This window comes from Capricornis sumatraensis, chromosome 4, assembly GCF_032405125.1.
Source record: "Capricornis sumatraensis isolate serow.1 chromosome 4, serow.2, whole genome shotgun sequence".
NCBI classification, from domain to species: Eukaryota; Metazoa; Chordata; class Mammalia; order Artiodactyla; family Bovidae; genus Capricornis; species Capricornis sumatraensis.
In genome coordinates, this window is record NC_091072.1 from 73,668,668 (window position 1) to 73,692,888 (window position 24,221).

General features: G+C 43.2%; 1 protein-coding gene across 1 annotated transcript; it reads left to right on the top strand.

Moving 5' to 3' along the window:
- The first annotated feature begins 1,905 nt into the window (after positions 1-1,905).
- LOC138079295 (natural resistance-associated macrophage protein 2-like) lies at positions 1,906-23,853 on the top strand. The gene is made up of 15 exons (XM_068972192.1): positions 1,906-1,969; positions 4,628-4,779; positions 5,489-5,608; positions 6,267-6,386; positions 7,613-7,719; positions 8,831-8,901; positions 9,001-9,068; positions 11,548-11,703; positions 12,340-12,498; positions 16,922-17,008; positions 17,887-18,006; positions 18,435-18,584; positions 19,074-19,147; positions 21,855-22,008; positions 23,743-23,853. Exons 1-15 carry the CDS (start codon positions 1,960-1,962, stop codon positions 23,851-23,853), a joined length of 1,659 nt encoding a protein of 552 aa, XP_068828293.1. The 5' UTR covers positions 1,906-1,959.
- The last annotated feature ends 368 nt before the right edge of the window (positions 23,854-24,221 follow it).

Here is a 24,221-nt window from a genome sequence, read left to right on the forward strand (position 1 = left end):
CATAACGATGTTTCAGAGTGATTAAAGTATATGGAAGTTGTCTCATATAAATAGCCCACGATTTTCCATGTAAGAGCCATAGTCCAAGATCGGATTTGTGGTTTCTAGTTTCTCGTGTGTTATCCTGGCTTTTTAGAATTAATGTAAAATAAAAGTAAAAACGCTCTGAGTGGGGTCTAGGAGCTGTGCTCTGCTTGGAATCCAACTGGTATGCTGAGTGGCCAGATGTGTAGGTCCCATTAAGGTGAGGTGCTGGGTGAGAGAGGGGTGGGACTTAGTCAGCAATATTGAGGTCTGCTGGTGAAACCATCTGGTAGCTCAAACTCTGATAGGAAGGACTTGGATTATAATTATTATTCATTATAACAAAGTTATTAATTATAAAGTTCTTGATATTGGTGACTATAGAGATGAAAGATTGTGTTTTCTAACTTAGCAAGAGGTGATATGTTTTACAGTCTAGAATATAGATGAAATCTAACACCCCCTTCAGGTCTTAATTCTGCAAAATAGGTATAGAATATGTCAATTTGTTATTGTTTTAGTCACTAAGTCATATCCGACTCTTTTGAGACCCCATGGACTGTAGCCCACCAGGTTCCTCTGTCCATGGCATTTCCCAGTCAAGAATACTGGAGTGGGTTGCCATTTCCCTCTCCAGGGGATCTTCCCAACCAGGGCTCAAACCCAAGTCTCTTGCATTGGCAAAAGGATTCTTTTCGCCTAAACCACCAGAGAAGCCCCAGAATATATCGCTAGAATATCTAAAAGGAAAGTAGAGCACTGTTCACACAGGAGCAATAATGGTACAAGAGTGGAAAGACTAGTGAAGGATAGAGAAGGGGAGGCTTCCTCAGTTTTTTAGTAGGATAGCTATTGGGGTTCAAGGCGAGGTGGTTAACAATTAATATTATTTACCTTTCCCCTTTGAAGTTTGAACTTAACTGAGAAGTAGATTTCGTAATCAGTAGATAAAAATTAAAAAAAAAAATTAGCCTTATTGGTGGAGTTGACTGGAGAATATGCCATAGATCTGTGGCCCAGTGGACTTACTGATATCCCCGCTCTAACCCCCAGTTAAACTTAACCCGGTGGTCCTCACGCGCTCCTTCCCAGGCTGCTATTGCTGATGGAGAGAAGCACAGGTGGCCTGTGGACTCCGCCTTGTCCTCCGGTGCCTCTGGGGGGCGGGGAGGCGGGGCTGGTCATTCATCCTTCTCTCAGCGTTAAGTGTTGGGAATGAGACCTGAAACCTTAGCGCTGAAGTCTCTGTTCAGGGAAAGGGGAGGCTGCGAAACAGTGGCCCTCTTCTACCAGTGTGCTCGTGAGCTGCTTCTCCCCAGCCCAGAATCTTGAAATATGAGCTTAAGTTGTTAGTTAGATCAAATAAAGTTATAGATTTCTGTCCTTAGAAACCCATCAAAATGATGGGAAGTCAGCCTTTTAAATATTTGGGTTAATCAGGAGGCAAAGACAGAGACTGGGAGATTGCCTGGAAGCCACTGTGCGGAGGCTTTTGTTGGGTGGTTCAGTCGCTAATCTGTGTCCGACTTTGTGACCCATGGGCTGCAGCCCGCCAGGTGTCGCTGTCCCTCACTGTCTCCCGTGGGTGCTTATTACAAACCACTTGCCCACTTCCCTGAAACACCTTTTACTTCAGTTTTATTTTGAAGTCTTGCTAGTCAAAATATGATTAAGACTTTAATATTTTTTCTGTTAAACATCTCTTAATCATAGTCTGAAGACTGTGATTATTTCCAAGGTTATCTAATTCAGTAGAATGATTATTCTTTTCACATAGTAAGGGTTCAGTCATACAGAGTCACAGAATGCTGGTCGTGAAACTTGTTTTAATTTGTTCTTGCTAATTCCTCTCCCTCTCTTCTCTCCTTTCCAGAATCCTATTCTGTGAACTCAGGCACTCAGGTATCCACCACGGTGTTGGGTCCTGAACTGAAGATGCCAGATGGTAATTTACAGCTTTGTGTTATTGACTCATTTTTGTTTGGAATTAGGCTTAAACCAGTAACAGAAATTTACCATATTGTCCTTCTTGTCCTCTATTTCATCAAAAATTGTCACCATCTCTTGTCCCCCAGCCATCAGTATCATGGAGACTTGCTCCATTCAGACAAGGGAAACACTGATGATTAGTCGGCGATGAGCCCTCCTGTCCCGAGGCTGACACCTCCCCTTCCCCAAGCTCTTCACTGCAGGTCTTCAGTTCAGTTCAGTTCAGTCGCTCAGTCGTGTCCGACTCTTTGCGACCCTGTGAATCACAGCACGCCAGGCCTTCCTGTCCATCACCAACTCCCGGAGTTCACTCAGACTCACATCCATCGAGTCCGTGATGCCATCCAGCCATCTCATCCTCGGTCATCCCCTTCTCCTCCTGCCCCCAATCCCGCCCAGCATCAAAGTCTTTTCCAATGAGTCAACTCTTCACATCAGGTGGCCAAAGTACTGGAGTTTCAGCTTTAGCATCATTCCTTCCAAAGAAATCCCAGGGCTGATCTTAAGAATGGACTGGTTGGATCTCCTTGCAGTCCAAGGGACTCTCAAAAGTCTTCTCCAACACCACAGTTCAAAAGCATCAATGCTTCAGTGCTCAGCTTTCTTCTCAGTCCAACTCTCACATCCATACATGACCACTGGAAAAACCATAGCCTTGACTAGATAGACCTTTGTTGGCAAAGTAATGTCTCTGCTTTTCAATATACTATCTAGGTTGGTCATAACTTTTCTTCTAAGGAGTAAGCGTCTTTTAATTTCATGGCTGCAGTCACCATCTGCAGTGATTTTGGAGCCCCCAAAAATAAAGTCTGACACTGTTTCCACTGTTTCCCCATCTATTTGCCATGAAGTGATGGGACCAGATGCCATGATCTTAGTTTTCTGAATTTTGAGCTTTAAGCTAACTTTTTCACTCTCCACTTTCACTTTCATCAAGAGGCTTTTTAGTTCCTCTTCACTTTCTGCCATAAGGGTGGTGTCATCTGCATATCTGAGGTTATTGATATTTCTCCCAGCAATCTTGATTCCAGCTTGTGCTTCTTCCAGCCCAGCATCTTAGTCAGGTGGCAAAAGTTTCCTGTTTGGTGGTTTCCCTGAAACTTCAGATTTTAGCCTGAAATGTGGCAGGCTTTTGCAAGTTCCCCATTTTGGAGGCAGCCTGATGGAGATATCATGTCCAAGGATGATCTTTTAAGTAAATCCTACTAAAAAAATGGGTAGGGGGTGGAGATTGGAGTGGCCCATTAGCCTGACAATTTCCTTCTAAAAGTTAAAATTTTGACTTCCCTGGTGGCTCAGACGGTAAAGTGTCTGCCTACAACGCAGGAGACCTGGGTTTGATCCTTGGGTCGGGAAGATTCCCTGGAGAAGGAAATGGCAACTGACTCCAGTACCCTTGCCTAGAAAATCCCATGGACAGAGGAGCCTGAGGTCCATGGGGTCACCAAGAGTTGAACACAACTGAGTGACTTCACTTTCACTTTCACTTTATCAGTGCGGCTAGTCTAGGGATGTTCTATATTAAGCCCTAGACATCAGTAATTTTAGAAGAAAACGATTCTAAAAATTAGCAAGTGACAGTAGAAGCGTGAGGGCTTCCCCAGTGGCTCATCTGGTAAAGAATGTGCCTGTAATGCAGGAGACCTGATTTTGATCCCTGGGTTGGGAAGATCCCCTGGAGAAGGGAACAGCTACCTACTCCAGTATTCTGGCCTGAAAAATTCCATGGACTGTATAGTCCATGGGATTGCAAAGAGTCAGACATGACTGAGTGTCTTTCACAGTGCAGTACAATAGAAGCATGAAAGTAGGGGGAGACCATTTGTAAGATCAGTGTTGAAAACTCGTGTAGAGCTTAGTGACTGGGGAAGAGGGTAGAGAGGGAGCTTTATCACCATAAGCAATTTTGTATTTCTCAAATTTTCAGCCATGTGAATGTGTTGCCTATTCAAAAATTAATTTATTAGAAATATAAATAAAAATAAAGTACCAGAGACATTACTTTGCCAACAAAGGTCCATCTGGTCAAGGCTATGGTTTTTCCAGTAATCATGTATGGATGTGAGAGTTGGACTATAAAGAAAGCTGAGCACTAAAGAATTGGTGCTTTTGAACTGTGGTGTTGGAGAAGACTCTTGTGAGTCCCTTGGACTGCAGGAGATCCAACCAGTCCATCCTAAAGGAGATCAGTCCTGGGGGTTCATTGGAGGGACTGATGTTGAAGCTGAATCTCCAATACTTTGGCCACCTGATGTGGATAGCTGACTCATTTGAAAAGACCCTGATGCTGGGAAAGATTGAGGGCAGGAGGAGAGGGGGATAACAGAGGATGAGATGGTTGGATGGCATCACCGACATGATGGACATGGGTTTGGGTGGACTCTGGGAGTTGGTGATGGACAGGGAGGCCTGGTGTGCTGTGGTTCATGGGATTGCAAAGAGTCAGACACAGCTGAGCGATTGAACTGAACTGAACCAAAAATTGATATAGAGTCAGGTTGATCTTGTGCATGTAGGTGTTAAAAAGGTTTAATTTCAGTATTTCTATGATGATTACTAATATCAGTGTATTCTGTTAATTTTAACTCATTTCTTCTCAAATCTGTTAATTCAGAAAATGCTTCTGGAGACCATGGGGTCTCTGTCAGTCTTGGTGCCATCAAGCCTGCCTGTAGTAACTCCTCAATTCCACAGTCCTTCAGGGTGCACACAGAGGAGCCCTTTACCACCTACTTTGATGAGAAGATTGCTGTTCCTGAGGAGAAGGTTAGTGACAGGTCCTTAGAGAAAAATATTATTATCTAGGGAAAACCTATGTCTGCTGGATAACTCAGGATCAGCAACCTCAGAGTCAGTTCTGGCAAGCAATCTCTGAAGACTGAATTTTTGTAGAGAGTAAACAGAAACTTTTAAGGAAACTAAGGCCCTTGAAAAATTGCCAAGTTGTACTAGTGAGCATTTTTTGACCCAGAAAGGGAAAATTTCATGTTCCCTTTTGTACGGTGCCTTTTGTCCCATTTAAGTAGTGTTTGAGCACAGAGGTACTGCTATTATTGCTGGGGTTTTAGACTGAAAGGCTGTTGGAAAGGCAGGTAAGAGAAGAGCCCTTATTTGTACAGAGAGCTAACCAGGTTATTGATAAGGAATGGATAAGATGGAGGAGAAACTTGGACCCACCCATGTCCAACTTCTGAACTCTTTGTTCTTATGAAACTGATATTGTTGCTTTTTATGTGATAAAATAATAGATAAATTAGATCAGCAGTTTGGAGGTGATAATCTTTTTTTTTTCTCCAAGAGACACTTTTATTATTATTATTTTTTAAAACTTTTTCTTCTCTATTGGAGTATAGTCAATTAACAATATTGGACTAGTTTCAGATGGACAGCAAAGGGAGTCAGCCATACATAGGCATGGATCTATTCTCCCCCTGGAGGTGATAATCATTTTGCTCTGTCTTCCTCTCTTGTACAGCACTCTTGTTTTAGCTTCCGCAAACTCTGGGCTTTCACCGGACCAGGATTTCTTATGAGCATTGTGGATCCAGGAAACATTGAATGTGATTTGCAGTCTGGAGCAGTGGCTGGATTTAAGGTGAACATAAAGTCTTCCCTCATCCCTTTTTTTGGTTTACCTGGTGGCTCAGGTAGTAAAGAATCTGCTTGCAATGAGGAATACACTGGTTTGATCCCTGGGTCAGGAAGATCCCCTGGAGAAAGGAATGGCAACCCACTCCATTATCCTTGCCTAGGAAATCCCAGGACAGAGGAGCCAGGACAGTCCATGGGGTCGCAAAGAGTCAGACAAGACTTAGTGACCAACACTTTGACTTCTTCTATCCTGTTTAAACACACACAGCACACCCCAGCCTTTCCCTCTGCTCTGCCTGTGGATATGAACCTTGGTGGCTACATGCTGATTCTTCACTGGCTCTGACACTTCGATGAAAAGTACTTTTCGATCTGTTTTTAAATTTTATTTTATTCACGTAGTTGATTTTTAGTTTTATTTTTATTTACCCAGGTAGTTTCCTTGAACAAAAGTGAAACAGCAGATGGGAAAAACTAGAACTGGGAAAGGTGCAAGGTGACCTAGCAAGTTCTGTGCAGAATGTGATACAGAACTCAGGTCATTGGATCCCTGAACGGGGCGCTTTCCTGAGTGTACTGTTTCCCATTCCCATTGCCAAACAACCAAACCAAAACTTCCAGTTATCACAAGAGTATAATGGTGGGACTTTGTTCTTCTCTAGTTGCTCTGGGTTGTTCTGTTTTCCACCATCGTGGGCCTCCTGCTGCAGAGCCTTGCAGCTCGACTGGGAGTGGTTACTGGGCTGCATCTGGCTGAAGTATGTCACCGCCAGTATCCCAGGGTAAGCAATGTTTGTCTCATATCATAGGTAACTATGTGTCGGCAATCTGTGCTAGCCCCCTGTATACTAAAATAGTGGAGGATGTGGGAATCGTGGCCCTGAGGGCTGGGAATCCCAAGGGAAATTCTGTAGCTCCTCTTGCTGCTAAACCATGTTTCCCTGATGCTGGGAAAGATTGAAGGCAGGAGGAGAAGGGGACGACAGAGGATGAGATGGTTGGATGGCATCCCGGACTCGATGGACATGAGTTTGAGCAAACTCCAGGAAATGGTGAAGGACAGGGAAGCCTGGCGTGCTGCAGTCCATGGGGCCGCAAAGAGTCGGACACCACTGAGCGACTGAACAACAGCAACAATGTCTGGAAGACAGGTTTAAACTGACTTGATCTTTAGATAAGTACTAATCTGCCTCCAGTTTGTCTTAAATGTTCAATCTCCTTTCCTGGCTGTGAGAGTATCCTTACCTGCTTTTTATCTTATATGCCTCCTAAAAGAAAAAAAAAAAAAACTTGGGAATTTATAGTTTGTTTTATCTTCTCTTTCTTCATGTATCTTAGTGGTTGTTTTTTTGTGACATATATTTTAGGTGGTAGATACCTGGAGGTTGTTTTTTTTCCTGGCCACAGTGAGCTAGCAATGACTAAATTTCTTTCTGTTCTATTATTTGACCAGATTAGATCCCAGATTTTATTATAGGACACCCAATTCCAACACTTTGCCCCGAGTCCCTTAGCCTACCTGTGTTTTTTTACTTGCTTGTGTATTATTACACTAAGGATGACTCCAACCTTTTCATGTTTGTTTTGTCTCTTCAGCTGTGATCAGGATAGATATTTTCTTCTGCAGTATTTTTATTCTCTCCTGAACAATATTTTGACCATCCTAACATTCTCATTTTCCACTAAAACTTTCAGGATTGTTTTTAGATCAAAAATTAAGTGGAAATAATGAATGGAAATTCCATTCTTCTGTCAAGTAAAACAGAAGGAGAAGAAATTGGCATCAGCTGCTGCCCTGACCCTGACTCACAGGCTTTGCCACAGAGAGCAGCCTGGCCCTTTCCAGCAGGGGGCCAAGTGCAGCTGAGTTCTGGTCCTTCATCTCTAGACCCAAAGGCTTAATAACGGACTGTTATTGGATCAGTGCCAAAATGTGAATTCCAAACTATGGGGGAAGTTCCTAGAAATGATTAATTAGAACCATATCTTTCTGCTGTTTGATGTTTAGGTTCCACGAATCCTTCTGTGGCTGATGGTGGAGTTGGCTATCATTGGCGTAGATATGCAAGAAGTTATTGGCTCAGCTATTGCCATCAATCTCCTGTCTGCAGGAAGGTGAGAGGTTTTACTCTAGAAAGTAATCAATGTTTTGTGGGATTTCAAAGCAAGTATAAAAACAAAAGTCCTTCCCAGGTGCTGCTGCTGCTGCTGCTGAGTCACTTCAGTCGTGTCCGACTCTGTGCGACCCCATAGACGGTCTCCCACCAGGCTCCCCCGTCCCTGGGATTCTCCAGGCAAGAACACTGGAGTGGGTTGCCATTTCCTCCTCCAATGCATGAAACTGAAAAGTGAAAGTGAAGTCGCCCAGTGGAGCCCAACTCTTGGCGACCCCATGGACTACAGCCTACCAGGCTCCTCCATCCATGGGATTTTCCAGGCAAAAGTACTGGAGTGGGGTGCCATTGCCTTCTCCAGCTTCCCAGGTGACTTACTGGTAAAGAATCTGCCTGCCAAGCAGGTGATGCACGTGTGATCCCTGGGTCAGGACAATCCACTGGAGAAGGAAATGGCAACCCACTCCAGTATTCTTGCCTGGGAAATCTTACGGACAGAGGAGCCTGGTGGGCTATAGTCCACTGGGTCACCAAAGAGTTGGACATGACTTAGCAATGAAACAACATAAAAACAAAAACCCAAGTCATTTTCAATTTTGAAAATTCAACTCAAGTATTATTTTTTCTGTGTAACCACTCTGGAACTACCTTCTTCCCAGCTCTTTATCTCCCATGTTCTCATGTTTGGTCATGCATATCTGTATATTATATCATAATATTATGTATATTATAATCAATATATTATGTATATTATAATTAATGTATATTAATGTGTATTATGTATACAATGTATATTGTATACATGTATATTATAATTAATTTGTATATCAGTTTATCCCACTTGTCAAGTGAACTCTTTGAGAGATAAGACACATACTTTTCAGCTTTGTGTCCTGAATGTCTGTAATAGTAGATAAAGTTTGAATGAATGTATTACTTCACTTAGTGCTGTGATCCTAAAACACCCAAGGCCTGGCCTCCTTACCACTGTTCCCTTTTCCCCAGGTCCTTGCTCCTCCAAGTGTCATATATCTAGAGAGTTTTTGGGAAGAGAGTCTTTTTCTTAATGTTTCTTTTCTTTTCTTTAATCTCCCTTTTAATCTCTGACCTAGGATTCCTCTCTGGGGTGGAGTTCTTATCACCATTGCAGATACCCTTATATTTCTCTTTTTGGACAAATATGGTAAGGACAGTGGGAAGAGAGGGGTCGGGGAAAGTTCCATCATGTGGCTTACAGGGAAATCTGCCTTCTGTGAACTCACTGCTACATTTTCCCCTTCAGGTTTGCGGAAGCTAGAAGCGTTTTTTGGTTTTCTCATCACTATTATGGCCCTCACATTTGGCTATGAGGCAAGTATTACAGGCTGATCATTGGCTGTTCTTTGTCTTTTCTTCCTTAGCTTTTTAAACAAAATTTTTGTCCTTTTATTATAAAAGACAGTGTGTATTAATAAAACCCAAATTCAGTACTAGGCCAGTTTAAAAGGAATAAGGATGTAGGAAAGACTAGTGTCCAGGAAGTTCTGCAGGGACTCCTAGGTCAAAAATGACTAGAATTTCTAGGACTTTTCAGACTAGACTCCCTGGTCCCAAATTGGCCATCTCAACAACAGAACAGCCTTGGCAAGGATTAGGAGAGGAGCTGCAGGGTTATTCTTGGTTGTTACCTTGACAGGTTCTGTTTTTGCTCATCCTGGTTGACAGTAAGTCCAGCTCGGACTTTCTCTGTATTATAACAGTTAATGAACTAAAGTGGATACAGTGTGTGTTTCCTGTTTTGTGCCCCAGCCCCAACGCTGCATTGGGTTAAGCCCAACCTTATCATTATATGCAGTGAAGTAAAACCCAGCACCTTTCTGTGTCCAATTATTATAAACTGATTTTTGTTTATTGGACTAGCTAAGCTTTTGAAAATATGTCTACTCTATGAGTAGATGATACAGCTTGGTCTAAGGCTTCCAAGAGAAATGCTGAACCAGGAAAAAGAGTGTATGAAAAGTGTTTCTGAGTGAGTCTCAGCAGCTGCTAGTGGCAAGCATAAGTGATTTTTATATACATATGTGAGCACAGATGTTGGACCATCGAAAAAACAAGAGAGTTCCAGAAAAACATCTGCTGCTGCTGCTGCTAAGTCACTTCAGTCATGTCCGACTCTGTGCGACCCCATAGATGGCAGCCCACCAGACTCCCCCATCCCTGGGATTCTCTAGGCAAGAATACTGGAGTGGGTTGCCATTTCCTTCTCCAATTCATGAAAGTGAAAAGTCAAAGTGAAGTCACTCAGTCATGTCCGACACTTAGTGACCCCATGGACTGCAGCCTTCCAGGCTCCTCCGTCCATGGGATTTTCCAGGCAAGAGTATTGGGGTCTGCTTTATTGACTACACCAAGGCTTTTGATTTTGGATCACAGCAAACTGTGGAAAATTCTTAAAGAAATGGGGATACCAGACCACCTTACCTACCTCTTGAGAAATCTGTAGGCAGGTCACGAAGCAACAGTTAGAACTGGACAGGGAACAACAGACTGGTTCCAAATTGGGAAAGGAATATGTCAAAGCTATATGTCATCACCCTGCTGATTTAACTTACATGCAGAGTACATCATGTGAAATGCCAGGCTGGATGAGGCATAAGCTGGAATCAAGATTGCTGAGAGAAATTTCAATAACCTCAGATACGCAGATGACAGCACCCTTATGGCAGAAAGTGAAAAGGAATTAAAGAGCCTCTTGATAAAAGTGAAAGAGGGGAGTGAAAAAGTAGGCTTAAAACTCAACATTCAAAAACTAAGATCATGGCATCTGGTCCCATCACTTCTTGGCAAATAGATGGGGAAACAATGGAAACAGTGAGAGACTTTATTTTTTGGGGCTCCAAAATCACTGCAGATGGTGACTGCAGCCATGAAATTAAAAGACACTTGCTCCTTGGAAGAAAATCTATGACCAACCTAGACAGCACATTAAAAAGCAGAGACATTAGTTTGCTGACAAACGTCCGTCTAGTCAAAGCTATGGTTTTCCCAGAAGTCATGTATGGATGTGAGAGTTGGACTATAAAGAAAGCTGAGCACTAAAGAATTGATGCTTTTGAACTGTGGTGTTGAAGAAGACTCTTGAGAGTCCCTTGGCCTACAAGGAGATCAACCAGTCAATCCTAAAGGAAATCAGTCTTGAATATTCATTGGAAGGACTGATGATGAATTGAAACTCCAATAATTTGGCTACCTGGTGTGAAGAACTGACTTGTTGAATAAGACCCTGATGCTAGGAAATGTTGAAAGCAGGAAGAGAAGGGGACACTGAGAATGAGATGGTTGAATGGCATCATCAACTGAATGGACATGAGTTTGAGCAAGTTCCTGGAGTTGGTGATGGACAGGGAAGCCTGGTGTGCTGCAGTCCAGGGGTTCACAAAGAGTCAGACATGACTGAGCCACTGAACTGAACTGAGCACAGAAGCATGATTAGTGTGGGTAATCAAGAATTGACTATTCTAAGGTGTGTCTCACAGGAGTTATTGTGGCACTAATATCAATAAGCCCCTTAGCAGCCATGTTATTTCGTTAGAATATTAATTATATTCTTTACACATCTATTTAGTATATATAAAATACAATATGAAATGTTTGGATACCCCAGTCATAAATTCTCTAACCTTGTGCTACTTGATTTTTTTTTTTTTTTTGGATGGTTCTATGTTCCTTATTTCCTAAATAGTGTTGATGAAGGGGTTTAAGGAGTAAAGGATGCAATGTTATCTAGTACCGTGTTACTCCCCTAGTGTCAAGTTCCAGAAAAGGTAAGAGCTGTTCTCTTTGTATGTAGTATGTTACAGTGAAACCCAGCCAGACCCAGGTCCTCCAAGGCATGTTCCTGCCATCCTGTTCAGGCTGTCGTACCCCACAGATCATTCAGGCTGTGGCCATCGTGGGTGCCGTCATCACACCGCACAACATATACCTGCATTCTGCCTTAGTCAAGGTGAGCAAGGCCTATCTTATCCCAGTGACTTATGTAGTTCGTGGCATCTTTTCCTTTCTCTGCAAGGGACACACACTTAGTTCACAGCTGTTGGAGGCCTGAAGGAGCACGGCATCTTTCCACAGTTGGACACCATGCTCTTGTATCACCAAGGTGACCAGAGGTGACTGACCCCCTAGAGAAGGGACTAAAGTCCTTAAAAGATCTGAAGGGGCACCTTGTCTCTTGTCTTTAGATCTCAGAAACCTCAATGGCCTCATGGAGGTCAGGAGGAAGGAGCCCAATCTAGCTTTTACCACACACAATTGTTTGCTGGAAGATTTCAGAGACCTTTATAATTAAGGCTAACTCCCGCTTAGGTCTAAAATCAGGTTGTTTCTGTAGGTCAGTGATTCTTCAAGCCACAGTAACTGAGGGCTCATCAGCCTCTCAGTCACTTTCCCCTGTTTGGGTGTGTGTGATGTCACCAAAGGGTCATGATTGAAGTCAGTGAACCAGGATGTATGTGGGGTCTCTCACATTTCATGTGGTCAGTTGTTTGACCTCTAGGACTTTCAGCTGCCTCCAACTCATGAAATATTACAAGGAAACTTGTTCCAGCTCGTTAAAAAGTGACTGTTGCTGTTACGTCTCTAGTCCAGACAGGTAGACCGGGCCAGCAAGCAGGAAGTTCGAGAAGTGAATAAGTACTTCTTCATTGATTCCTGCATCGCTCTCTTTGTTTCCTTTATCATCAACATCTTTGTCATCTCGGTGTTTGCCGAAGCATTTTTTGAGAAAACCAACCAGCAGGTGGTAAGTAAGCCAGGGACCTGGGTAGTAGTGAATGTGAGGGTAAGGAGGAGGCTAACTGGGCAGGAAAACATGACAGTGACTTAGAGCTCAGGGGAAATAGATCTCAGTGCTGCCCCTAAGTCAGTGCACTAGTCAGGTTTATAGTCTAGGGCTGTGGCCAGGTCCAGAGCCATCATTCTCAGCTTTGGACTGGGAAGGGAGCATTCCTCAGATAAAGACTGCCTCATGCTGTGGTCAGTGGCTTCCTGTTTATTTGCTCTTATCCCCTTTTGCTTCCGACTACTGACTGCTTTCCAGCCCTGCCATTTGGTGATGACAGGTTGGGAGGAGTCAACACACAGGAAATAGAATCAGTGGCTAGACAGACTGTTTTATCACACTGAATTCTCTGTCCTCTTGACTCCTGATTGCCAATCTAGTTTTGATCACTCCTTTGTTTCCCATCATAGGACCTCTGATTCCTGGCTCTGCTTTGAATAAGGACTCTCTATTCTGGGTGTCCTTTCATATTTGAAGCCGTCTAAGGACCCTCTTTGGGACTGGAATGAAAACTGACCTTTTCCAGTCCTGTGGCCACTGCTGAGTTTTCCATATTTGCTGGCATATTGAGTGTAGCACTTTCACAGCATCATCTTTCAGGATTTGAAACAGCTCCACTGGAATGCCATCACCTCCACTAGCTTTGTTCGTAGTGATGCTTTCTAAGGCCCACTTGACTTCACATTCCAGGATGTCTGGCTCTAGATGAGAAATCACACCATCGTGATTATCCGGGTCATGAAGATCTTTTTTGTACAGTTCTTCTGTGTATTCTTGCCACCTCTTCTTAATATCTTCAGCTTCTGTTAGGTCCATACCATTTCTGTCCTTCATCGAGCCCATCTTTGCATGAAATGTTCCCGTGGTATCTCTAATTTTCTTGAAGAGATCTCTAGTCTTTTCCATTCTGTTGTTTTCCTCTATTTCTTTGCATTGATCGCTGAAGAAGGCTTTCTTATCTCTTCTCGCTATTCTTTGGAATTCTGCATTCAGATGCCTATATCTTTCCTTTTCTTCTTTGCTTTTCGCTTCTCTTCTTTTCACAGCTATTTGTAAGGCCTCCCCAGACAGCCATTTTGCTTTTTTGCATTTCTTTTCCATGGGGATGGTCTTGATCCCTGTCTCCTGCACAATGTCACAAAACTCATTCCATAGTTCATCAGGCACTCTATCTATTAGATCTAGGCCCTTAAATCTATTTCTCACTTCCACTGTGTAATCATAAGGGATTTGATTTAGGTCATACCTGCATGGTCTAGCGGTTTTCCCTACTTTCTTCAATTTAAGTCTGAATTTGGTAATAAGGAGTTCATGATCTGAGCCACAGTCAGCTCCTGGTCTTGTTTTTGTTGACTGTATAGGGCTTCTCCATCTTTGGCTGCAAAGAATATAATCAATCTGATTTCGGTGTTGACCATCTGGTGATGTCCATGTGTAGAGTCTTCTCTTGTGTTGTTGGAAGAGGGTGTTTGCTATGACCAGTGCATTTTCTTGGCAAAACTCTATTAGTCTTTGCCCTGCTTCATTCAGCATTCCAAGGCCAAATTTGCCTGTTACTCCAGGTGTTTCTTGACTTCCTACTTTTGCATTCCAGTCCCCTATGATGAAAAGGACATCTTTTTTGGGTGTTAGTTCTAAAAGGTCTTGTAGGTCTTCATAGAACCATTCAACTTCAGCTTCTTCAGCATTACTGGTTGGGGCATAGACTTGGTTTGCCTTGGAGACGAACAGAGATCATTCTGTCATTTTTGAGATTGCATCCAAGTACTGCATTTCAGACTCTTTTGTTGACCATGATGGCTACTCCATTTCTTCTGAGGGATTGCTGCCCGCAGTAGGAGATATAATGATCATCTGAGTTAAATTCACCCATTCCAGTCCATTTTAGTTCACTGATTCCTAGAATGTTGACGTTCACTCTTGCCATCTCTTGTTTGGCCACTTCCAATTTGCCTTGATTCATGGACCTGACATTCCAGGTTCCTATGCAATATTGCTCTTTATAGCATTGGACCTTGCTTCTATCACCAGTCACATCCACAACTGGGTATTGTTTTTGTTTTGGCTCTATCCCTTCATTCTTCCTAGAATTATTTCTCCACTGATCTCCAGTAGCATATTGGGCACCTACTGACCTGGGGAGTTCCTCTTTCAGTATCCTATCATTTTGCATTTTCATACTGTTCATGGGGTTTCAAGGCAAGAATACTGAAGTGGTTTCCCATTCCCTTCTCCAGTGGACCACATTCTGTCAGACCTCTCCACCATGACCCGCCCATCTTGCGTTGCCCCACGGGCATGACTTAGTTTCATTGAGTTAGACAGGGCTGTGGTCCTAGTGTGATTAGATTGACTAGTTTTCTGTGAGTATGGTTTCAGTGTGTCTGCCCTCTAATGCCCTCTTGCAACACCTACCATCTTACTTGGGTTTCTCTTACCTTGGGTGTGGGGTATCTCTTCAGGGCTGGTCCAGCAAAACGCAGCCACTGCTCCTTACCTTGGATAAGGGGTATCTCCTCACTGCTGCCCTTCCCTTCCAGCAAATTTGAAAAACTCAGCAGTGGCCACAGGACTGGAAAAAGTCAGTTTTCATTCCAGTCCCAAAGAAAGGCAATGCCAAAGAATGCTCAAACTACCACACAATTGCACTCATCTCACATGCTAGTAAAGTAATGCTCAAAATTCTCCAAGAGAGGCTTCAGCAATACGTGAACCGTGAACTTCCTGATATTTAAGCTGGTTTTAGAAAAGGCAGAGGAACCAGAGATCAAATTGCCAGCATCCACTGGATCATGGAAAAAGCAAGAGAATCCCAAAAAAACATCTGTTTCTGCTTTATTGACTATTCCAAAGCCTTTGACTCTGTGGATCACAATAAACTGTGGAAAATTCTGAAAGAGATGGGAATACCAGACCACCTGACCTGCCTCTTGAGAAATCTGTATGCAGGTCAGGAAGCAACAGTTAGAACTGGACGTGGAACAACGGACTGGTTCCAAATAGGAAAAGGAGTACATCAAGGCTGTATATTGTTACCCTGCTTATTTAACTTATATGCAGAGTGAAAGTGAAAGTGAAGTCACTCAGTCGTGTCTGACTCTTTGCGACCTGTAGACTGTAGCCCACCAAGCTCCTCCATCCACGGGATTCTCCAGGCAAGAATACTGGAGTGGGTTGCCATTTCCTTCTCCAGGGGATCTTCCCGACCCAGGGATCGAACCCAGGTCTCCCACATACCCATATGCAGAGTACATCATGAGAAACGCTGGACTGGAAGAAACACAAGCTGGCATCAAGATTGCCAGGAGAAATATTAATAACCTCAGATATGCAGATGACACCACTCTTATGGCAGAAAGTGAAGAGGAACTAAAAAGCCTCTTGATGAAAGTGAAAGTGGAGAGTGAAAAAGTTGACTTAAAGCTCAACATTCAGAAAATGAAGATCATGGCATCTGGTTCCATCACTTCATGGGAAAAAGGGGAACAGTGGAAACAGTGTCTGACTTTATTTTTGGGAGCTCCTAAATCACTGCAGATGGTGACTGCAGCCATGAAATTAAAAGACGTTTACTCCTTGAAAGAAAAGTTATGATCAACCTAGATAGCATATTGAAAAGCAGAGACATTACTTTGCCGACTAAGGTCCGTCTAGTCAAGGCTATGGTTTTTCCAGTAGTCATGTATGGATGTGAGAGTTGGACTGTGAAGAAGGCTGAGTGCCGAAGAATTGATGCTTTTGAACTGTGGTGTTGGAGAAGACTCTTGACAGTCCCTTGGACTGCAAGGAGATCCAACCAGTCCATTCTGAAGATCAGCCCTGGGATTTCTTTGGAAGGAATGATGCTAAAGCTGAAACTCCAGTACTTTGGCCACCTGATGCGAAGAGTTGACTCATTGGAAAAGACCCTGATGCTGGGAAAGATTGTGGGCAGGAGGAGAAGGGAACGACAGAGGATGAGGTGGCTGGATGGCATCACGGACTCGATGGATGTAAATCTGAGTGAACTCCGGGAGTTGGTGATGGACAGGGAGGCCTGGCGTGCTGCGATTCATGGGATTGCAAAGAGTTGGACATGACTGAGCGACTGAACTGAACTGAAGGACCCTCACTTCATGTCACCATTTAAATTGGCCTAACATTCATGTATTACCATGCACACTGTAACTCAGGAAAAGTTTTTGATGACCTGGGAGTGTAGAAAAATTATCAAGGAAGACCTCAAGGCCATTGCTGCCAGTCTCTGCTGTCATCAATCCAGGTCCAATGTCTCGCCTTCAGCACTCATCTCTTAGATGACCTGTGTGTGATCTATAAGAGAGGTCTTCTTATCTGGGTCCTGGACTCAAAATTAAAAATTGTTTCTAAACTGCTTTGGTTCCAGGTTGCAGTCTGTAAAAACAGCAGCAGTGCCCATGCTCACCTTTTCCCAGACGATAACTCAACACTGAACGTGGACATCTACAAAGGGGTAAACATGTTCGGATTTCTGATCTCTGCTCCTGGATCAGTATTCTCAGCATAATATCTGGTCTTTGCCGTGGGTTCACTTCAGAGCTCAGCATATCTTCTCTGAATTGTTTTTTTCCAGAGGTCCAGATACCAGATAAAACTTTTGGATTATGTAGAAGGGAATAGAAGATCTGCTGAAAAGATGAATTAATTGAATCAGCAGTTCTCAAACTTGTGCTGCTATAGGCATTAATTGGGGTGACTAGAGAAAGCGTTCTTAGTAAAGTGATTTATTTTTTATACTTGTTCCCCCCTCGCCCCAGTGGCTGGACACTTTATTTATTTAGGCCACGCTGTGTGGCACGCAGGACCTAGTTCTCTGACCAGCAATCGAACCCATATCCCCTGCATTGCGAGTACAGGGTCTTAAACCAGTGGAACGCCAGGGAAGTCCCTGGAAAGTCTTCTTTACTGGGGCCTCTCTGTCCCTTTATGCTGGTTACATTATGAACCTCCAAGAGTAGAATATGTAGCATCTCCAGAATTCATTCGCGTTTTCTCTCCATTTCTATCACCATCTTTCAGAATACTGTATTAAGGAATATAATTTGGGAAATGTATTGTAGACTTTTTTTTAATAGTTAACATATGAGTTGAGGATAAAGGCTTTAGGAGCCTAGAGAAGAGAAGGGACTAGGCTGAGGAGGAATGGGGGCCCATCCAGCAGAAGGTAGGTTGAAAGCCTCTAGAATGAGGTCAGGACCCGAGTCTGGCTCCTGGGACAGTGCCAGCACATTGCTTGGAAGAGGTGGGTGCGTAGCCAGGAGTGGGGAGAGGTGACATCAAGGATATGTTTGGGGTGCTGTCTCAGGTGACCTCTCTCCCTTGCCTCTCCAGGGTGTTGTGCTGGGCTGTTACTTCGGGCCTGCCGCTCTCTACATCTGGGCGGTGGGGATCCTGGCTGCGGGGCAGAGCTCCACCATGACAGGAACCTATTCTGGCCAGTTTGTCATGGAGGTACGTGCTGCTGTGACTGGGATAGACGAGAGGAAGAGGACATTGCCCTTTTGTCCTTTCTTAATCCCATGCCTCTACAGTCTTCCCAAACCTCCCAGCCCTTTTTGGAGAAGGCAATGGCACTCCACTCCAGCACTCTTGCCTGGAAAATCCCATGGACGAAGGAGCCTGGAAGGCTGCAGTCCATGGGGTCGCTAAGAGTCGGACACGACTGAGTAACTTCACTTTCAGTTTTCACTTTCATGCATTGGAGAAGGAAATGGCAACCCCCTCCAGTGTTCTTGCCTGGAGAATCCCAGGGATGGAGGAGCCTGGTGGGCTGCCGTCTATAGGGTCGCACAGAGTCGGACACAACTGAAGCGACTTAGCAGCCAGCCCTTTTGCTGTTTCCTTCCAGACATTCATCCTGTTTCTGTGTTTTCTTCCAGGGATTCCTGAACCTCAAGTGGTCACGCTTTGCCCGAGTGAGTCTGACCCGCTCTATTGCCATCATCCCCGCTCTGCTTATTGCCGTCTTCCAAGATGTGGAGCATCTAACAGGGATGAATGACTTCCTGAATGTTCTTCAGAGCTTACAAGTGAGGAGGGAGCTGGGGAAACTCACTAAGTCAGGAGGGAGTCTGTACCTTTATTGTGGGGAAAATTCAGAGGAAGAAAGAGGCACAGTCTTGGTCTACAGTGAACGCATATGAAATCTCTGGCATATAGAAGTCTTTTAGAAGTGGCTTTATTTTTAAGCCTGTTGAATGGGAATTATAAGCTGTAATTACACATAGAATACAATTATTGTTTGTTAATCCAAACAAGCATTAAATAATATATAGGACACTGGTGGGCTGTATGGAGATTAAGAAGACAAGGCAGATACAGATTTTGTAAAGACTCTGTGACCATAACTGATGCTGGGCTCATGCTACAGATTTCCACATAACCCTCCAGCGTGCTGCGATGACAGGGACAATTTCTCACAGAATAGATGAGGCAGAGCCTGTGGTTACCTTTTGCTAACAGAGCTGCTCTCTGGGGTGTTACAAGGACCCCCCTAATCTTATTTTTTTCTTTTGCAGCTTCCCTTTGCTCTCATACCCATCCTTACATTTACGAGTTTGCGGCCTGTGATGAGTGAATTTGCCAATGGATTGTGAGTGTACTTCTTTTTCTTTCCTAAGATGTGTGAGGGAAGGATATCTTCATCAAATAGTACAGTTATGAAATAAGTCATAGGGGACTATGTGCTTTAAGAGGTGGTTGCTAGAGCTGCCCCCTCAATCTCTGACTAAGAAAAGAGAGACTTCTGGGGACTTCCCTGATGGCCCAGTGGTTGAGACTCTGCCTTCCTGTGCAGGGGGTGAGGGTTTGATCCCAGGTCAAGGAACTAAGGTCCTATATGCCACAGGGTGTGGCCAAAAATTAAAAATAAATGAACACAACATTGTAAATCAACTATACCTCAATTTTTAAAAATTAAAGAAAAGAAAATAGAGATGGTAAATGTAACAAAGGAGGGCAAGCACATTTTTTATTTCTGGGGGAAGTTTTTCAGCTTTTAGTGCTTTAACTCTTCAACTTCAGCCACTGAAGGTTAAAGCATCTTAAATCCATGTTAAATGATCTGGATGAGAGAGGCATAAACTAATACCTTTTATATACATGTCTAAAGGACATGGGGTATTTGAAATGATTTCTTGTATTGCTAGGGATTCATGACCTTTTCAGTTGTAGGGCTTGTTGCATTTTTTAGGGACTTATATGCTATGGATTCATGCAAAGATGGGCTCGATAAAGGACAGAAATGGTATGGATCTAATAGAAGCAGAAGATATTAAGAAGAGGTGGCAAGAATACACAGAACTGTACAAAACAGAGCTTTACAACCCAGATAATCACGATGGTGTGATCACTCACCTAGAGCCTGACATCCTGGAATGTGAAGTCAAGTGGGCCTTGGAAAGCATCACTACGAACAAAGCTAGTGGAGGTGATGGAATTCCAGTGGAGCTATTTCAAATCCTGGAAGATGATGCTGAGAAAGTGCTACACTCAATATGCCAGCAAATATGGAAAACTCAGCAGTGGCCACAGGACTGGAAAAGGTCAGTTTTCATTCCAATCCCAAAGAAAGGCAATGCCAAAGAATGCTCAAACTACCACACAATTGCACTCATCTCACACACTAGTAAAGTAATGCTCAAAATTCTCCAAGCCAGGCTTCAGTAGTACGTGAACCATGAACTTCCAGATGTTCAAGCTGGTTTTAGAAAAGGCAGAGGAACCAGAGATCAAATTGCCAACATCTGCTGGATCATGGAAAAAGCAAGAGAGTTCCAGAAAAACATCTATTTCTGCTTTATTGACTATGCCAAACCCTTTGACTGTGTGGATCACAATAAACTGGAAAATTCTGATACAAGTGGGAATACCAGAGCACCTGACCTGCCTCTTGAGAAACCTATATGCAGGTCAGGAAGCAACAGTGAGAACTGGACATGGAACAACAGACTGTTTCCAAATAGGAAAAGGAGTACATCAAGGCTGTATATTGTCACCCTGCTTATTTAACTTCTATGCAGAGTACATCATGAGAAATGCTGGGCTGAAAGAAGCACAAGCTGGAATCAAGATTGCCGGGAGAAATATCAATAACCTCAGATATGCAGATGACACCACCCTTATGGCAGAAAGTGAAGAGGAACTAAAAAGCCTCTTGATGAAAGTGAAGGAGGGGAGTGAAAAAGTTGGCTTAAAGCTCAGCATTCAGAAAACAAAGATCATGGCATCTGATCATGGCATCATGGCAATTGAACTGATGATATGGATTATTTGATAGTGTTTTTTTTTTTTCTCTTTCTCCCTATCATTGTTTAATTTTTGCTCATTTAATCTAATCTGGGACAAAAGAAGCACTTTTCAGTTTATTTTGAAATGCCTCTTACTTCTGTCTTGTGACCTCAAAAGACACAGTGTCCTTTTCTGTTTATGAATAGGTTTTTTTCACTTCATGGGAAATAGATGCGGAAACAGTGGAAACAGTGTCAGACTTTATTTTTGGGGGGCTCCAAAATCACCACAAATGATGATTGTAGCCATGAAATCAAGAGACGCTTACTCCTTGGAAGGAAAATTTTGACCAACCTAGATAGCATATTAAAAAGCAGAGACATCACTTTGCCAACAAAGATCAAGGCTATGGTTTTTCCAGTGGTCATGTATAGATGTGAGATTTGGACTGTGAAGAAAGCTGAGCGCCAAAGAATTGATGCTTTTGAACTGTGGTGTTGGAGAAGACTCTTGAGAGTCCCTTGGACTGCAAGGAGATCCAACCAGTCCATTCTGAAGGAGATCAGTCCTGGGTGTTCTTTGGAAGGAATGATGCTAAAGCTGAAACTCCAATACTTTGGCCACATCATACGAAGAGCTGACTCATTGGAAAAGACCCTGATGCTGCGAGGGATCAGGGGCAGGAGGAGAAGGGGATGACAGAGGATGAGATGGCTGGATGGCATCACTGACTCAATGGTCATGAGTTTGAGTGAACTCCGGGAGTTGGTGATGGACAGGGAGGCCTGGCGTGCTGCGATTCATAGGGTCGCAAAGAGTTGGACACGACTGAGCAACTGAACTGAACTGATGATACGGATTATTTGATAGTGGTTTTTTTTTTTCCTTTTTCTCCCTATCATTGTGTAATTTTTGCTCATTTAATCTAATCTGGGACAAAAGAAGCACTTTTCAGTTTATTTTGAAATTTCCCTTACTCCTGTCTTGTGACCTCAAAAGGCACAGTGTCCTTTTCTGTTTGTGGACAGGGTGGATTATTCCACCAGTAACTATGCTGATTCTTTTGACAGGGGCTGGAGGATCGCAGGCGGTATCATGGTCCTTGTCGTCTGTTCCATCAACATGTACTTTGTCGTGGTTTATGTCCAGGGTTTAGGGAATGTGGCATTGTACGTGGTGGCTGCAGTGGTCAGCGTAGCTTATCTGAGCTTTGTGTTTTACTTGGTAAGTCCAGCTGGGAGGGGCAGGGGTGGTTGAGGTGGGGCTAATGCTCAGAAGAGAAAGGATCCCAAAGAGCACTTACCAATCTATCTTCAGGTTATTGACACAATTTACATGAAATTGTTAAATCAACTGTGACCAAAGAATATTTTTAGCCATAAATTTCCCCTGGTTCCTAAGAGCTGTCATTTTTCTATTTCTCTCATTCTGCCTGATTTCCATTCTAATAATTCCTAACCTTAGAGTGTAGTATGTTTGAAGAACTTGAAGAAGATCGGCCATGTAAAAGTAGAGAGTGGTACAAGATGGGGTTGGAGAAGGGAGCTGTGTTGTGTGATTTCAAATCTTTGGAGGGCAGCACATGTGGGTTAACAGCCCTGCCCAGCTCTACTACATAATAGCTGTCCAATGATGACACAGGTAAATAGTGATAAACTCTCACTGAATTATTAAAAATGGTGGTTGTGAAACATAGTGCTCCATAGAAAAACAATGGAGAATTATGTGTACCTAGATAATAAAAAAATTATCAAAAGTCTAGAGTAAATTATATAAAAATAGTAATAGTAGTTGCCTTTGATTATGGGATTATGGAAATATTCTTTTCTCTATTTTCCAATTCTTCTGTAATATTATTTATATCAATGAAAAGTAGCTATAGCAACAACACATCCACCTCCCTATTCTATGCAGGTTTCTCTAAAACAACACAGGGTTGAGGATTAGGGACTACTACAAAGAATGGCAAGGCAGTAGGGTGGGAATGCCCTGCTTGTCTTTATAACACTTAACCTAGTCCCCATGTCATTGTCTGCCAGAGACAATGTCTTGATTGCGAAAACATTTTAGTGAATACTGAGAAATTATGTCTTGGATAGATACATCTCTTCTTTTTTCTTGCCTGGTAAACCATGGGTACACTTAGATTAAGCTGACTCTATAATTTAGGGACAGTTGTTATTGTTCGGTTGCTAAGTTGTGTCCTACTCTTTGGAACCCCATGGACTACAGCATGCCAGGCTTCCCTGTCCTTTGCTATCTCCTGGAGTTTGCTCAAACTCATGTCCATTGAGTTGATGATACCATCCAACCATCTCATCCTCTGTCACCCACTTCTCCTCCTGCCCTCAATCTATGAAACCTAAATAACCGAGTATGGCCTTGACAGAAATTGTTTTAACAATTTGCTGTAGGACATCTCCTGGTTGCTTAGTGGTTAGGATTTCGGACTTTTGCTTCAAAGTCCTAGGTTCAGTTCCTAGTCAGGGAACTGAGATCCTATCCTACAAGCTAGGCAGCATGGCCAAAAAGAAGTTTCTGTAGAAGTTAAGGGGATCCTTCTTGTATGCGGATTGGTTATGAAGGTGCTCAGGTGTTCTCAGTCAGCCAGAGGCAATAGAAATTGTTGAAGACCCAGTTTTAAGGCTGAGGATCGATTCTAGAATGAATTGCTATACTACTCTTTTGTTCAGAAGACTATCACAGTCGTTCTTAGCCAGTCAGTCATTACCCGTACTGTGAAGAATGGTGTAGGACTGAAAAAAAGTGGTCTTCAGGGGCCTCTCCCAGTCAGATAAAAGAAACAAATGCAAAGCAGTAGGAACAGAGGGAGCTGAGTGTTGACATTAGTACAACAAAGAGTTTTGCATCTAAGCAGTGCAGTCTGGGCGATGAGGGGGGTAAGTGGGCTCTCCAGACGGGTCAGCGAATGATGACCAACTCTATTTTCTCTTCCAGGGTTGGCAATGTTTCATTGCACTGGGCATGTCCTTCCTGGACTGTGGGCACATGGTAAGCGTCTCTAAAGTCCTGCTAACCAAAGAAACCACCAGTGGCCGTACTAAGTAAACACTGTTCACAGGTAGCCATCAGAGCCAGTGTTTCTATGGTTCACTGTGTGAACATAGCCAAAGGTATGTGCTGTTGCACAGGCTACATTTAGGACTCAGCTGTTTGTTGGGGAAGGCTTTGTTTCATATATTTTTTGAAAGATAGCATTATTTTTCTTCCTAAGCTTCTAACATGGGAAATGGATTAGATAGGATCTCTGACAACTTGACATCTGCTGCTCTCAAACGATGCTGAACATTTTCACTGTCCCAGGGTCAACTTGTTTTATCTTTATGAGAGATAATCCGCTATGCCTGATTCTTAACCAGACTGACTACATGTTAAAAAAAATGTTTGGAAAATACAATACATTTTTTGTAATACAA

What these genes read in the sequence shown, in the direction of transcription:
- LOC138079295 (XM_068972192.1), top strand. An exon ending in GAGCAGTGGCTGGATTTAAG is followed by an intron (nt 5,609 to 6,266) that starts GTGAACATAAAG and finishes GTTCTTCTCTAG; the next exon opens with TTGCTCTGGGTTGTTCTGTT. An exon ending in GTCACCGCCAGTATCCCAGG is followed by an intron (nt 6,387 to 7,612) that starts GTAAGCAATGTT and finishes TTTGATGTTTAG; the next exon opens with GTTCCACGAATCCTTCTGTG.